Raw genomic sequence first — 17,808 nt, forward strand, 5'->3', positions numbered from 1 at the left:
ACATTTGTCAATTATTCTGAATACAAATATATGATAAAGGCAGTCTCTTCACTCTTGCCATGGATGCAAGCTTCTCAGTTATGCCATTAGATGGGGGTCCCATCATAGTGATCTGCTCTAATTGATTAAAAAAATCCAACTCTCCATTCTATAGACTTGTTTTCCCCCTTTTCCATCGGATATTCTCAAGACCCAAATGTGTGAGTTTTCATTTGATTGCTCAAAAAATATGAAAGATGATAATGGTTAGAATGGTCCAACCTTCTTTATTTTATTCTATCTCATCTTTCTTGGAGGAGTTCTTTTTTCAGTGCATCCAGTGGTGGATTCTGACTCATGCTGCGTGTGTAACACATGCAAGACAGATTGTTGATACACTTTTCTTTCCTGTTTTGACTTTAGCGTCTGTTACTATTGTTCTTCAAAATGTGCTTGCTTGGAGTCATCAATCTCAGATTAATGTGGTATTATGAAACTTCTTTGTTTCTTCATCCTACTACCATGATGAATAATACATACTTTTTCTATTGGTTATAGGTGACAAACTTAGGCTGGTGGGTTATCAATTTGCAAAACATATAGATAAGTGTGGTTTCTTCTGATTTATAGTTTTGTTTGTGTGTGTGTGTGTAGGGGGATGGGGGGCCATCCCATCATGTGGTAACTAAGTTTCAATCCGCTTTCCCCTTCCCTGTGGGCTAAAACTGGGACAACTTTCTTGCCATTTTCTGTTAGAAGAAATAATTAAAATTCCAATGTAGTTGCCTTTACTTTATAGGTGAGGGTCAATGCAGGAATGTGCAAATCAGCTTTGTGGATATGGCCTACTCAGTATAGTTGCCTGTCAGACAAACATTATGTCCATTTAGTGGAGAGGCAGGGGTTTCATCCCATAAGAAATATCTTTGCATGCCTTCCAGGAAATCTTTTCCCATTTTCTGTCATGTTCTGTGTAATAACAATGTCAGAATAGAAGAGATATCTGGAAATACATTTCCCAAAAGGCTTTAGCAAGACACAGGTTGTATTTACTATTCTGCTTTCTTGTTCTTGTTATATAATATATTTGGTTGGACTTTGGAGTTACCTGTTTCCCCCAACCCAGGAAGAAAGTGATAACAAGAATGTTGTATAAAACAATTAGAGCAAAACCCGGTTGTGAGTTTGCTTCTCCATATCCATCTCAACCTATTCATGCATGTGGCAGTGGTTCATCTGATATGTTAGATTGTCTCCTAGGAGGAAATTTCATAGTAAAATTATCCTAATCAGACCTGTGAACTTTGTTTCCACCTTTTAATGTTTTCTTGAGGAACCGGAAAATTAAAGTTGCTCTTTAAAAATTTGACCAGACTTGAAGAACTTGAAAGGTACCCCATCTTAGAACAGAGACAGGTTTTATGGTTTCATTTAGTTATAAGTTTTGGATGAATTCATTCAGGTAGCTTTGTTAAACTGTGAGCCGAAACTTTCAAAAATCTATGAAATATTTGAAGAAATTCAATAAAATTTGCATCATAACATGCATTTACTTCATTTTGCTTGTTTCTGTTAGATGCCATGATAATTGGTAGGAAGAAAACTGAAGGAACCCAAAAAGTTTATCCTGCTGATGTCCCTGTTTTGTCACAGAGGTGAGTATGGAGAAACAATAGGGACCTGCATTGTCAGTTTCTACAATAGAAAAAAGAATTTCAATCTTTTTTTCAACAATGTATAATATAATGGAAACTGGATGTACAAGGTGGAAAGCATTGAGATTCAGCAAACAAGAAAGGACTCCCGGGAGATACAGTGAAATGCAATTGAACACAGTTTGAATGTTTGAGTTAGCATCATGAACCGCATTGATTCCATTATTGGACCTGCAAGGCTGTTTTCTCTTTCAACTGGGACAGAGAATTTTTCCAAGGGACACTCTGCAGCCAAAGAACTAGAAAAAGAATGGTGAAAATTGTCCTTGTGGAAAGTGGAAACATCTGATGGAATTAGAATGGTAAAAGAAAGAGATTAGTGTGCTCCCTGCCAAAAGTGGGCATGTACAAATCAGGAAAAGCCAAGAATTATGAAAATTCTGAAATCTCTTCAGTCTCAATTCTTACTTCTCTCATTTTTTAAGGATACCCCATAGTTTTCAAAATACCTCATTGGCATTAGCTACAAGCAATTTCTCCAGTAAAGCCAGATGTATTAATGAAATCTCTATTGGGAGACTAAGTGTTGCTTGGAATTTTGTCTACTAACGCAAATTAAATTCTCTTGTGAGATGCTGCTCCTGTGGTTCATGGGGAGACAAGACCATCTAAAAGCAAACACTTTTTTATGGGCAAATGCATCGAAGATCCGAATCAAGGCCCATCCAAGCAAGTGAAGTCCGTTTCTTCCCTCCATAAGATCTCAAGTTTAGGTTATCACCTAATGTTGACATTCACTCTTCAGTCACCAAAAATTGTCTGATCCATGTTGTAAATTATACTGGCTAACCATTGTCTACACATAGCCATCTGATAAGTATCGGTACACCCAAATGTATCTGCAGGGGTTAAGGGTGTATTGGTACTTTAAATCATGCACCTTTTTTTTGTTTTTTTTTTTCAAAATTTTATTTTTATAGATATTTTTTATATTATTTAATAAATAAAATAAATGGTTTTCTAAAAACACCTTTAAATAGGTGTATCAGAACCCTCACGACCTTTAGGCTCAATTTGGAAGGAATATAAATACAAATTCGAGAGTTCAAAACTTTGTATTTTGTATGCATTTGTATTGTACTCTTTCCAAACTGAGCCTTATTTGCTGCCTACAAGGAAAGACTTAAGTATACTGCACGTAGCCAGTTGAATGACAGGGAATACTTCATTGGTGGTCTGCAATCAAGAGCTAATCTCGGATTGCACCTGGCCAATGGCCAGGTCTGGATATCTTACGCTGGAAAGCCACAAGAGTAATCAACGTTGTGGTGCTGATTCCGTATCTGTAATTCACCAACTGTTTGACGTCAGAAACATCCAGTTTAGTCTATACTCTATAGAACTATAGGAGAACAAAGGCAGAGCAGGTCCTAGGGGTGAGCAAGAAAATCTGAAAAATCAATCCGAAAATTCAGTTAATCGAACTGACCAATATATATATATATATATATATATATTTTTATATATTATAAATTAATAAATGTGCATTATATATAAATATATATTTTATAGTATATAATATATTATTTATTATTTAAAATATAATATTTTATATATTTTTAGTTTTTTATTATATATTTATATATTTTTTATAATATATATTATAAATTTAAAAAAACCAAAAAACTGATGAAGCAAACCAACGGTTAACCAAACTGATCAGCTGGTTAACCGATCGACTTTGATTCAGTTTCGGTTACTGATTTTGCAGAAATCGGTGGCCCACGGTTCGGTGAACACCCCTGACCCTGAGGCCCCTTGGCCATGGTCCCCTCTAGGACCATAATGTAGTTGAATCTGTCTATCCCCGTCGATCAGGTCCAGTCTGAAAGCTAGGCAGCATTTAATAGAACTAACCTGAGATTCAGAGGTAGTTCAGTTCAGTCTCAGTCTTCACAAAGGTTCTGCTGTCAAATCCCTTGAACAAAAATTGGGAGACTTGAAACCATCCGTAATAACTAATAAGCCTGGTTACATGTGAACTGTTGTTGGATCAGCACGTGGAATTATAGAAGGCTTTGAATACACCATGTTTCTCCAAATGACAACAGCTGAAATCTTGTTGTGGAATAAAAGAGATTTCAAAATGACAGGTGCCCATATCTTCGACGATTGAGGCTGACATTACTACGTTCTTGAAGGAAATTCAGCTAAGGCCTATGGCACAAGAAATTGATAGGAGTCCTTGAAGTCCAGCTCATTACCTTAATGAAGTTAGGTAGATGATAGATCTCTCTAATTCCAATTCAATCTAGATCAGGTTTAAGAGAGCTCAGTTCTACACAACTGATGATTATAACCAAATCTGGAGAAGAGTTTCTCGAGTGAGGAGTAAGGAGTGGTTGAACAACCGTCAGAGAGAGAGAGAGAAGGTAAAGTAGAAAACATTAAAAACAATACGAGTAGATTTTACTTTTCGGAGAAGAGTTTCTAGACTGAGGGGTTAAACAGTGGTTGAAACCACCTTCTGAGAGAGAGAAAGAGCAAGAAGGTAAAGCAGAAAACACTAAAAACAATTAAGAGTAGATTTTGCTTTTCACAACGAATATCATTCAGTCCAGATCAGGTTTAAGAGAGCTAGCTCAGTTCTACACTACTGATGATTATAACCAAATCTGGAGTAGAGTTTTTAGGACTAAGGAGTGGTTGAACATCCTTCAGAGAGAGAAAGAGAGAGAGATGATGATGATGGAAAATATTAAGGTCAAGTCCCTCCTTTAACCAGGCGGCATTCGGATATAGCTGTCAAGGATTGCTGATAGCCAACACTAAAATTTTTGTCAAACTTCCATGATCATATACTATGATTTGTCTTTTGTTCATGTTGGGGCATTTTCTGGATACAATACCCCATATCTTAACCTAAACGTAGTGTTAAATTGATGTGGTATTAAACAGAACGAAATGGCGAGGAAGGATTGGGATAAATCTCAGATGATGAGAGAGAGAGAGAGGAGCGATGGTGTATGCAGGAAATTCTTTGAGAACACTACGTACGTAGCCATATATAAAGGAGAAAAGTTCATGATCCATGAAGCCTCCTTTTATTTCAGAACCAGTAAAGAGTGGAGATTTGTTCAACACGCAGACGTGCACATAGGATGGAAAAGAATGAATTTTCGTGCCTATGGTCTAAGCTTAATACATTCCTAAGACCAAAAACAATGACCTTTTCAGCCGCACTTTACTGTCCAAATAACAGTCTGGCTATATTGTCAAAAGCCGATCAATTGAATTGTGCATGTCAAAATCTAGCGTTGGAAGTTGATATACAGTGTTATTTTACCCACCCCAAAGGAAGAGATGAAAGAGGAATGGACATCTGCAGCAAGATATATGAGAATAAAAATCACTAAGTAATTCTCCCTCTGAATTGCCATTTTGGTTTTACACCAAGAACTATTCCCATACATTCAGCTCGGTCATACATGAAGATAACGCTTCTCTTACTTGAAGATTATCAGAATCAATATTGAGTGCATCTTCAAAAAGCCTCTTTGCCTGCTGCAGCAGCTTCATTTTCTCCCTGGCATTGTTTGGCCGTAGGCGAGACCGCTGCTGTAATGCCAGACCCCATCTGAAGAGAGCTGCAACTCATGCCAAGAGAGAACATAAGTTCTTTTGCCTGTAAATCACAGTAGCTAACTAACCAGGTACCTGAACCTTTTAAATGTAAATGAAATAACATCTTTAGATGTTGAAATGATAAAGATTTGGGACAATTATCAAAAGGGCAAATAAGTGGTCAATTTATTTTAGATAGTCCCGAATTTGTGACCTTTAGCTCATATTACACTTTGAGCTGAAGATAACCATAAAAACCTTCTTTGGTCTAGCTTGCTAGTAACTTGTAATAAAAAACCAACTTGAGTAAATAAAAGGATAAAGATGAGAAACTCATCTCATTGGAACATAATTGTCTACCGAAAATCAGCAATAAGTGTCCATGAACTCACTAACTCAAATCCACACAAGATAAAGTTTTTAGCCATTAATATTCATTAACAATCTAATAGACGTTTTCTTAGTTCTTAAAACTTTGCAGTTTCTTTTAGTCATTTATTTTCCGTCTTTTTGTTTTTTTCTTGCAATGATAAAACGCATTCTAAAGACTTGCTCATCTCAAAGAATTTCTTTCTTTTGAAGTTGCACTAGCATATTAATATAATTAACAAATAACAGCATTTGGCTGAAAAGGAGCAGGCTAATCATACCATCAGGAGCATAACTATTGCTTCGAGACATCATAGCATCAAATTTATCTATTGCAGCTAAATACACCTTGTCAGCATCAAAAGCTGCTTCCTGAAAGTTACGAGAAGGCAAATAAATATCAGAATAATTCAGCAATAAGTACCTAAAAGTTCCAGCAAATGGAAGATCTCAAGTATTGAAAATTCAACAAAAAGATAATTATAAAAAATATTTAAAAAGAAAATTTGGATCTTATCTAAAAATCGTTCCTCCAACTCAAGTTTAACTCAGCTGAATAAATAAGCATGCATTGCTCTCTAGCAAAATTGCAGTTAAAATGAATTGACTCATTCAAATCCAAGTCAAATTGGATAAGTTTTGAACATTAACCATAACTAAGCAACCCCTTTCATCACAATGCTTACCGGTCCAATATCTGCAATCAACTGAGCACGGAAGGAGAGAGCAAGACCCCAATTATACAGTGATCTCACATCATTCCCGTCAATTGACAATGCCATCCTATACTTTCTTCCTGCCTCAACAAGGAGTTGTTCACATTCTTCGCACACATCAATGAGAACCGATGCAATTCTATCTTTGCTCACAACTTGATCATTTAACCCCTTATTCTGTACTCCATTAACCACTTCAAATGATGAAGATTTTCTTTTCGAAAGAAGAGTTCTCAACTCACGGCTTATCTTTAACTTGAGTTCCCCATGAAGAAGAAAAGTATTTCCCAACTGACCCACAGCCAATAAACTCATAGGCTTCATGGCTATGGCTCTGGAGAGCAACCTAGCAGATTTGTACAACATAATCTCTGCCCTTTCTTCATCACCTTTACCTTTTAACACCTTCCTGGCCTGTTTTAAAAGGTCAGTAGCCTCCGTAAGATGCCGATCAAATGCCACATCTTCTGAAATCATTGAGGATGATGATGTGGAACCAACTGTCTCATAATCTCCACATTGGTTATTACCTGGATATTCCAAACTCTCTCCTCCATAAGGTCTGTAAGTCCTGTTTTCAGCTTCATCCTTGTTGCGGGAAGGGATGCTACCTCCATTACATGTATTTAGAGTCTGTTCTTGTTGGAAGGATGTCTTGGTTTCCATGTTATATGAATCACATTCGATTTCCATACGACTCAGATCTCCATCTAAGTATACTGAACCATAGATGTTGTCCTTGGGTGAACCGATTTCACTTGTATTTTGTTGCACCATCTTCAGGAAGGTTCCATGATTGTTCATGAACCTTAAATTATTTTTCCGATAAATGAATTCTTCAGTGTTAAGCACTCCGTTGACATTTCTAACCATCTCAGAAAAATCTAGTTTTGAATCCTTTGGTCTCACTTTCTTTATTCCGACTCTGTTATCTAATTTGTCAGTTCCATCTTGATATAAATTTGAAGTTTCAGAGTTCGACCGTGGACACGATGACCCTCCGTTCGTGTTGCCTACGTTATTGGTGGAAATTGGATTTAAGACCTCTTCTTCAACTCCATGCATTAAAATGTTTCCTTGAGCTTGATCATTTACATCCTTCAGAATCAATGGTTCCGTAGGCTTAACATTATCTTTCACTTTATTGTACTTCAAGGCTACTGAATTTTCCTGAAACAATCCCCCAAGAAATCTTAAGAAATCAAACCCGACTATACTTGTCTCTTTCCTTCTCCTACCTGGTTTCTGATTCAAAGTCCTCTTGACTTCTCCATCCTCAATTAAAATGCTACCAGAGTCAACCAAATTACCAAAGAGATCCATGCTATTAACAGAAGCTTCAAGGACACTTTTTGCTGGCAAGATGGATAAGCTAATAGATTGAATGGCCTCTAAATGTCTTCCTAATTGACCCGACTCGATGCGATTCGAGTCAATGGTTTCTTTCATTTCATTTTCCAAAATTGTCAGCTTAACACTCAACTCGCTGAAAAAATCCACCAATTTCCTCAATTTATCAGCAGTAACCTTGTAATTCTCCTCTTTACTCGTTTTCTTACTTCCATTTGCACTTGCATCTCTCGCCAATGGATGGATACCACCCCCACGGACAAACCCCAAGGAAAATCCCACAGCGAAAACCAATACAGAAGCAGGAAAAACTATAACTGAGGAAATTCTAACTCTGGAAATAGCCAAAGCAGAAACAAGCCCTAGAAAAAACATGAATACATGCTTTCTATCATCGACTCCTAGAGAAATCAGAAAACTTTTGAATTGAACCAACTTACTAGACTTGTCTAAATCTTCTATGGGTTTCAGTTCGTCCCATCCACCGTAGCTCCCAGAAAGTGAGGCAGAAGAAGAAGAAGAGACCGAGCAGAAACTCGGTGTTCTTGACACCCAGCACCATTTTCGATTGGAGAAATGAAAAAAGGCTCCGCTTTTAGGAGATGAAGATCTGAAGTTGAAGGCAGAGAGAGACGATGAGAATCGAGGATTCGAACACCGCAGTAAATTATCAGAAATGAAAGCCTTCATTGGAGACTATTTAGAAAAGAAAGAAGCGATAGAAGAAACAGTTTCATAGCCATAGAAGAGCAGAGCAAGCCATATATGCCGCTTCCGTAAAGCTATTAAACTGGCATCCCATAAATCCAGCTGATACAAAATTTTCCACGTGGCAGAACTCCCTAGTGTTCACTATTTGCCACGTCATCCCCCAAAACTCGTTGAATCCCTGGGACGTCCATTTAAGTCCTTTCTTAAATGGACGGTTAAGATTTACCATACCAGCAGCTTGACATGTGCACAATTCACAAACACTAGAGCCATAGAGGTGTCCACTGTCAAAGTGTCAAGGAAAGCACAACACCATCGCCGACGATCTTACAACGCCTCAAAGTTCAATAGGACGTCTGTTTTTCTGTCTTCTGTGAATGTGATTTGAGCGACAGAGAATGATAGTGATAAACTGATAATGCTTCTTTGCATCAACATGTCGTTCAGCCATGCCCTGTAAACTTGCCAGCTGTCCAGAGGATCAACATCGACCATTGCATTGAATGGGTCCCACCCACCACGAATATCAATTGGGCCCAAATGTCGACTTGGATAGTCAAGACTTGGAGCAGATTACGCCTCAGTGCCTTACAGTACAAGGCGTTTGTTCTACCTATGGCAAGTGGTGATGCAAAGAAGAACTTCGTCCCTGTTAGATTGCCACCCCAGCTGCCACCTAAATAATGGGGTCTGCAATTAGCCTATTTTCAAACCAATCATTATTAAACAGGGAAGCGATTAAGGGTATGTTTGGTTGTCTGGGCGTTTTTTGAAAAAACACCACTACAATATGCAGTGTTTGGAACCATGGGCGTTTTTTCAATAAATGCTACCACATAGGTGCCAGTTCAGCATTACGCCCATCATGCTGATCCATATGTATAGAGACTCGCAAAAGTTGGCCTTTATTTTGTGCACATTTATGGTTGGGGGAAGTTTTATTTTAATGCTTCCCCCAATGTTAAGCATTTATTCACTATTACGTTGATGTGGTGCCTAATGGCGCCTAGTTGTTAATAAACAGTTTTATTACTATTTTTCTTAGTTTTGCAAACAAATCAAGGAGATGTTTGGAATCGTGGCCGTTTTTCAAAAAAACGGTGCTATGTCGGATCCCACATAGGCCTATGTATCTCATTGTTTGGTTCAGTCGATTATTAAAAAATCAGGTATGTCTTGAAAATCAGGGCCCCACTGATGTATGAGACGCCAAATTTGGTGTTTCATGCATCGGTGAACCGTTTCCCCCCAACAGTTGACTGATGTGTATCCCATGTGGTGCTTACCTATCAACACATACATGAAAAACGGTGATGAAAATCACCTTAACAAACAGCATAGTGTTGCTCATTGTCTACGTGGTAAAAACATTTTTTTGTGAAACATGGGTTTCGGAAGCATAAGCGTTTTTTCCTAAAAATCGGTACCAAAAAGTGCCCACACTTCCAAACACCATGCAAGTATAAACGTTTAGTGAGTAAATGGAAGCTATACCAAACAAAGGCATTGTTGTTAAACCACTATTTGGTTTCAATGTTAATCAAATAAACATAGAAAAATATAAATGCTATAATTTATGTGCACGAGGCATTAGGGAAATTTTCAAATTTTTTATTCCCTCAAAGTATGGGCATTTATTGAAATAAAATGCTTATGTGGTACAATTTAAGCTGAGGTAGAAAGTAACTTTATGGAATATTATTTGAAATGCCCATAAAACACCCAACCAAACAACAAAAGTACTAAACAATTAAAGCAGTATTTTTCAAATAAACATTTATTTGATAAACACCGGGCAATAAACGTCCATAATACGGAACTCATACTAAGAATATAGATTTGCTTCATAGAGTGCATCTTACACCAACTTTACAGTGCTTTTAGCCATGCATTAGGCTCATCTCCCGTGCTTGATGTTATTATTGATGGGAAAATATTCTTAATACATGGTGTTGGATTTTAATCTCATAAGAGATTAAATCCAATGGGTTTGATTGGTCAACTACATGAGAAATTGTACCTGCATACTTGATTGAAAAATTGGCTTTTCTCTTACAAAACCCAGTTTTGAACTTGTCCCACATTAGAAAATTATAAGCTTTGTTTCCAATATTTTAATAGGAGTTGATTTACACTTCTTAGAAATAGTAGAGGAGAGTATAGGGGTTTGATAACGCACAACACGCATGCACGCGTGTGCGCGGCGCAATGAGGCGCACTTTGCTCGCACTTTGCTTGCACCCGCGTGGCTTGCGAAGGGCGGCTTTGGTTTTGGTGCGATGTTGATCGTTGATCACCATTGATGAGATCAACGGTCATGATTCGATCAAGTGTGATCAAGAAGCACAATTAAAAGTTAACAGTCATTAACTGTTAACTACTTTTTAAACAGTCACAATATTTGAAATTGTGACTGTTCAATGTGCTTTCTCTAAACCAGAACCTACCTTTTCTTCATACCTCTTCATAAACTATTTAAGGAGCATGAATCAGACTCCAAAAACACACATTTTCGAAATCCACTTTCTCTCTCTCTCAGTCCGGTCTGCTACAGTTGTTAGACAGTTTTGTATGCCCTTAGCTTCAATCAGAATGATGTACTTTATGAGTTTATTGTAAATGAATAAAGATACATATTTGATTCATGTTCCCTTGGTATGTTTCTGTGTAATACCCTTAAACTGGACACTTAATGAGACTCGTGTTAGTTTAGAATGTTCACAGCCGATGGGTCGGTCTGGGGAGACCTATCCTGACAAGGCTGACACTGTGGTGCCACCAAGTCGGTTGGGGTGGCCTGTCTCAGCTGCTAGGGTGAGACCCTAGGCACATACAGTGTAGGATTAATTGAATCTTTGAACTGGACCAGATTTCCAGTATTGCCCTGGACCTTGGAGATTGATGGGCAAAATTGAAAAGTTACACCCGACCCCTAGACTCGATTATGATACTGCACTAGGTGTCGGATTGAGCTATCTTTGATGTACCAATCAGTGAGATCCTTAGCGGGGGTCAAAACCTGGGTATGTTGGGACAGTCCGAGAATTCATCTGAGTGGGTGATCATAGTGACAGGATCAGCCCCTTTGTCGGACAAAGGTAATGATCGGGGATGCACTCTCACTGATGGAAACCAAGACTGCCGGCAGCCGATTTCAACCGTTGAGATTTGTTTTGCAAAATATATTTTATGTAAGATATAAAAGTATATATATGGTTTCTAAAATGTTTGCAAGAAGGTTTTAATTCCCGGGATCCATATGAGTGGAGAGTGCAACACTGTTCCTTGCAGCCGAGGGAGAGGTCCTCTCTTGTCGGGCAGTGTATGATCATTATGGGCTGAACACCTCCATTGGGAGATAGTATTTCTCCGTATCAGGTATTATCCTCTCCCACTCCTTTTGGTTCAGATCTGGTTCAGTTTATGGTTCAAGATTGATCCTTGAAAATATGATTTTCTAAATAGGGAATATGATTCCCAGTTGAAGGGAGAGATAAAATTTTTGAAATTCGCCCCTTATTCTGCAATCTTTGGGCGTCCATAGGATGGATCTCTCATCCCTTCAGTGGTATCAGAGCCATGGTTCAAATCTTGAACCAGTTTGTTTCAGATCTGAACCTGCGCAAATGGGCAGAAGGTGTTCTACCCAATTTGCGCAGATATGGGTTTTGGGAAATTTGTTCCCAAAATTAATGAGCGAATAATCTGAAATTAATTTTACATAAATCTGATTATTATTTAGAATTGTTCTTTATGATTTTCTTGATTTATGGGCTATTCGTACAAGAGGAGATCGAAATCTTGGTTTGCGCAGGGAACCTGCAAGATTTGCAGTTTCTTGATTTATTTATTACATTTGGTCTGTAAATAATTTTTTTATTTTTTCTAGACTCAATGTATAGGTATTCGATCTGATGTAATTATTAATAGAAATAGGATTTCTATTTATTTTAATTTTGGATCGAAGATGGCGGCACAGAAAGGGAGATTTCGCAGAGAAGAAGATTTCGCAGATGGGAGAATCGCTATCTGCGATTTGCAGTTTGTGAAACTGCATTCTATGATCTAACCTCTGTTTTGCAGGATGGATTGTGCGAACAGCCCTGATTTACTGATTGTTGTTTTTCTTTTATCAGTAATTAATTTCAGATTATTTTCTTGAATTAAAGATTTAATTAAAGATCAAACCCTAGACCCATTCGAACCAAGATTGGTTCAAACTGTTTGGACCGAATCTAGGGTTTAATCAAGGCTGAAAGTCAGCCCTAATTTCCCACTAATGGGCCTAAGGATTGATATTTAATTAAATGGTTAATTCGGCCCAACCTGTAAAGGCCTAGTTTTAAACAGTTAAAACTGCTAAAAGCCCACCTAACCCTTAAAAGCTATATGGGTTGAACCATTCGGCCCATATACTTAGATAATATTAACGGTTAATATTATGGATTTAAAATGGGCTTCGAATGGGCTTTACAGATAATTAATTGATTGGATCAATTTATCCCTGCATGTGATGTATGGATGTGTGATGTGCTACGTACATGGGTCATAAGTACTTGGCCCATGCTCAATCGATAGTGGCTCTTTCGCACACCATGGCAGAATGCACATCATTGCCATGGTGTCCCTTTTGGTCATTGGATGACCTCCCTCAGTGGTGGGCCCCACACCTCATCATGAGGTCTCGTGCAGAACCCTAGCCGATTTAGGCCCACCAAAATCTGGCTTTATGAAAGTCAATGGGAGCCACTTTGGTTTGACCTAAAGATAGAACTATGGCGTAATTATCTGTTCCCTCCAGATAATATGAGTGCATGTGATAGGGAGATTCATATGATGAACTCTCTAAAGGCCTTCCATCATTAGCACGAGGATGGGTCCTTCAGTAATGAGGAAACGCACCAGAAAATGGGCTATCCATTTGCTGTTGGGCTTGTCTAAGTGTTTCATAAGATGATAGGGGCGTCATAGACCGATGTGGGAGGGGCTTCACCAGAAAATGGGAACTCTCTCACGGTACCTTGGCGTTCACGAATATGATGGGTAAGCACTCACTAGACAGAAAGGTTTACCTGAAAACGGCTCTGAACCTTGTCTGACAGAGGCCAAAGGGAAAACTCATATGATGAGTGGATATGATCCTTCATAGAAAGGTGGTGGGGTTATGCAGCTGAAACAGTTGGCTTCATGCACCCTATGTGATTTCCCACATTTTCAGAGACAACCCGTAGTCTCCGTCACTGAGAAAGGAGGGAAATCTCAGAGACGAATAAATGGAAATGGATCGTAGATTAAAATCCATATCTATGAAATGAACATGAATCAAATTAGGTTGTGGACTGATGTTTGCTCTTTTATCAGAAAATGGCAAACGGATCATTTGCAAAGCTACTTGATGACAACAAGTTGAAAGACCCAAACTATGCTGACTGGTATAGGAACCTTATGCTGGTCCTTGCTTCTGAAAAACTTGACAAAGTGGCAAAGAATCCTGCCCCGGAGCGTCCGGGAGATAGGGCTTCTGAGGCCCGAAGGAGAGACTATCAAGAATGGGAGGAGAAAAACTCCCTTGCCCGGTGTTACATCATTGCCTCCTTGGACAATCCAATACAGAGGCAGTTCGATCAGATCGAACTTGCCAAAGACATATTGGACAGTCTCAGGACAATGTATGAAGAGCAGAATCGTTCTACTCAACAAAAGGTCTTGAAACAGTTCATGACCACACAAATGTCCAAGGGTCAACAAGTTCACGACCATTGTCTTCGGATGATGGGATACATCAACGAACTGGAGGCTCTTGGATCCGGGCTGGACCTTGCAACCCAGATAGATGCTATCCTTAACTCTTTGCCTCCTTCCTTTAATCCGTCCATCATGAACTATAACATGAACAAGCTGAATGTCAGTTTACAAGAGCTCAGCAATATGTTGCAAAGAGATGAAGAACTGATTAAAAAGGATGAGCCTGTAGCCATGCTTGTTGAAGCTAGCAAGACAGGCAAGAGAAAGAGGAAGGCAAAGAAGCCTCAGAAGAAAGCCACTAAAAGCAAGAAGCAGAAGAAAGACAAAGCATCGGATGCCTGTCACTTCTGCAAGAAGACCGGCCACTGGAAAAGGAATTGTCCTGCCTACCTGGAATCCAAGAAAGGTAATTTCGAAACTTGTGTTATAGAAACCAATTTGTTGGTAGCTTCTGCGTCCTGGTGTATTGACTCCGGGGCTTCAACTCATGTGTGTAACTCACTGTAGGGGTTCAAGGTAAGCAGAAGGCTGAGTGAAGGAGAAGTCACACTCTACTTGGGGACCACTGCAACTGTTGCAGCTGCGGCCATAGGAACCGTGGAATTATATTTTAGAGAAGGAATAATTGTACTGAAAGATTGTCTTTATGTACAAAATTTAAGAAGAAATTTGATTTCTGTCTCAAACCTGTGTGCAGATGGTTATTCTGTCTTCTTTAGTAATACGATTACTATTAAAAGAAACAACAGATTCATCGCATATGGGGAACTGGAGAACGGTCTCTGTGTTCTACATCCTTCTCTAGAAACTAATATAACCGAAACTACGTCGGTTGAAAACCCCAAGAAGAGAGCCCGTGATACAGTTAATCCCACGTGTCTGTGGCATTACCGACTTGGCCACATCGGTGTTGACCGAATCACAAGGTTGGTAAAGGATGGTCCTTTGGATTTTCTAGCTGTAGAAGATCTTCCCACTTGTGAGCCTTGCCTACAAGGCAAGATGACGAAACGGCCATTTAACGGTAAGCCTGAAAGATGTACAGGCACACTTGACCTAATACATACTGATGTATGTGGTCCCCTGAGTGTTAGGACACGAAATCAACACGTGTATTTCATCACCTTCACAGATGATTTTTCACGATATGGTTACGTGTACCTAATGAGACACAAGTCTGAATCCTTTGAAAAGTTCAAAGAGTTTAGACAAGAGGTCGAGAAACAGTTAGGGAGAGAAATTAAAGCCCTTCGATCCGATCGAGGTGGCAAATATCTCTCTGACGAATTCAGGGACTACTTAAAGGACAATGGGATAGTATCACAATTAGCTCCTCCTGCTACACCACAACTTAACGGTGTTTCAGAGAGGAGGAATAGGACCTTATTAGATATGGTCCGGTCGCTTCTCATACATTCAGAGTTACCCACATCCTTTTGGGGTTACGCATTAGAGACTGCGACTTACGTGCTGAATCGGGTTCCAACCAAATCGGTTCCGAATACTCCATATGAACTTTGGACCGGAAAGAAACCAAGTGTCAGACACTTGAAGATTTGGGGTTGTCCAGCACACGTTAAAATAACGAGTGCAAACAAGTTGGAATCTAAGACCAGTCGTTGCCTATTTGTAGGCTACCCAAAAGGCTCTGTAGGTTACCTTTTCTATGACCCAAGTGAGCAGAAAGTGTTCTGTAGTCGAAATGCGCAATTCTTGGAAACCGACTATATCCTGGACACCCATCGCCAGGAAGTTGTTCTTGATGAGGAGAGCTCAGGAGCAGTGGGAGATGTCCCACAAGTTCCAGGTAGTGACCAACTTAGAAGATCCACTCGGGCATCCAGGCCACCAGTCCGTTATGGTTATGACCATGATAGTTACCTAGTGGAAACCTTGACTAGTGAGGAGGATCCCGTGACTTACGCGGAAGCTATGTTGGACATAGATTCCCAAAAGTGGGTGGAGGCCATGAGGGCAGAGATGGACTCACAAGCCGTCCAGTTGATTCTTGCGAAGGGTCAAGTTCTTTTGAAGAACATTGTTGATTCTGCTCCATCCTTCACTGCGCCATCTTCAGTGGGAGCTGATTTTGGATCCTTCCTTGGGCGTGAACACCTCCATTGGGAGATAGTATTTCTCCGTATCAGGTATTATCCTCTCCCACTCCTTTTGGTTCAGATCTGGTTCAGTTTATGGTTCAAGATTGATCCTTGAAAATATGATTTTCTAAATAGGGAATACGATTCCCAGTTGAAGGGAGAGATAAAATTTTTGAAATTCGCCCCTTATTCCGCAATCTTTGGGCGTCCATAGGATGGATCTCTCATCCCTTCAACAGTCTCACAGAAGGTTTCTCCGGAGATTCTTCAACTTTACTGGTTGCAGATTCTCGCCCAACGCTCTGTTGTATCCTAGGAACGGATTTGCCTGTAACCCAACAGCAAACTCAGTGAAACTAAGTGGGGGCAAATAACGTTCTAAAGATAGTGTCTTCAGACGCGCCTCAGAACTTTTTCTCTAAAATTACAATGACCCCGTTTTTCCACAAGGAGCAAATCTGATTTCAGTAATTAAACGAAAGCTAGCCTGCGCTATGATTCAGTGATTGGCGCTTTCTAACCCTTCTCGCAAGTAAGCATAGAAATGAAGTGGCCACGAGTGACTCACTACCCCCAACCCCAACCAGTCCAATGGTGGCAGTGATCGTGTCAGATGGGTGGATGCGCTTGCAGGTTGCAGCTAGACTAGAAGCTTGTTCCACATAAAAATGTGTAGTATTGCAACTAACGTTATTATAGCAAGTCGAGGACGCTGAAGACGGACAAGAGATTTTGGTGAAAAGCAAGGATACAGCTTGAAAATACATAAATAGGAAACATATATTGATTGTAAAACAGAAAAAGAGAAGATAATTGTTTACAAAAGGTTGCTTAGTACTTTTTTTAACTAAATATGCCCTACTACAACGATTATGGCTGCATTTGGAAACGATACAAATAAGTGAGAATGCAAATATATAGTGTAAAATGATTCATATAAATTGTAAAGTTGGGTTAGTTTTGCATCGACAAATTTATCTCTTACCAAACAGATTTTTAGTTGTAATAGATACTGATGGAAAGTGATTTGGCCCGACCTCATAGCTCAGGTACACGTGGGCGTGACCTTGCTCAAACAGTGACTCAGCATGACAACACAACGGACGTGAGCACAACTTGGAGGGGAAATCCCACCGAGTTCAGCACGGCAACTCGGCAGGTAAACTACTCGCCGAAAGCCGCCTTAACCGCACCTCCTCCTCGGGGTTAAGGCACTTTGGGGGGGTCCCGAGCTCGGGGCACCCTGACCCCTTTTGAGGCCCGAGCTCCTCCCAATGGACCTCGGGCCACTCCCAAGCAAGAACGCACCGATTCTTCTTTGGACGCCCCGAGGCACAAAGACCTCGGGTCGGCTAGCTCGGCATAACCGGCTGCAGGCAGCCCGTCACTCAAAGGACAGCCCAGCTCAGGGTACTTCGCAGGAGAACAGCTCGGTATACCATAGGAGGGCTTCCTGCCCGACCACCGTACCCGACAAACCTACGAACAGCAGTAATGTCCCCTCGCCACGCCTGCCACCTTTAGAAAGGCGTCCCACACCTGACAGACACGTACCCTGCA

General features: G+C 39.8%; 1 protein-coding gene across 1 annotated transcript; it reads right to left on the minus strand.

The window, feature by feature from the left end:
* Positions 1-4,908: 4,908 nt before the first annotated feature.
* LOC104587165 (uncharacterized) lies at positions 4,909-8,472 on the minus strand. Its single transcript, XM_010244653.3, has 3 exons — positions 6,314-8,472; positions 5,909-5,999; positions 4,909-5,281 (listed from the first exon to the last, which is right to left on the minus strand). The coding sequence occupies exons 1-3, from the start codon at positions 8,381-8,383 to the stop codon at positions 5,094-5,096; spliced, it is 2,349 nt and encodes a 782-aa protein (XP_010242955.1). The 5' UTR covers positions 8,384-8,472; the 3' UTR covers positions 4,909-5,093.
* Between the last annotated feature and the right edge of the window lie 9,336 nt (positions 8,473-17,808).

Source organism: Nelumbo nucifera, chromosome 1 (assembly GCF_055504915.1).
Source record: "Nelumbo nucifera cultivar China Antique chromosome 1, China Antique-T2T, whole genome shotgun sequence".
In the NCBI taxonomy this organism is placed as follows: Eukaryota; Viridiplantae; Streptophyta; class Magnoliopsida; order Proteales; family Nelumbonaceae; genus Nelumbo; species Nelumbo nucifera.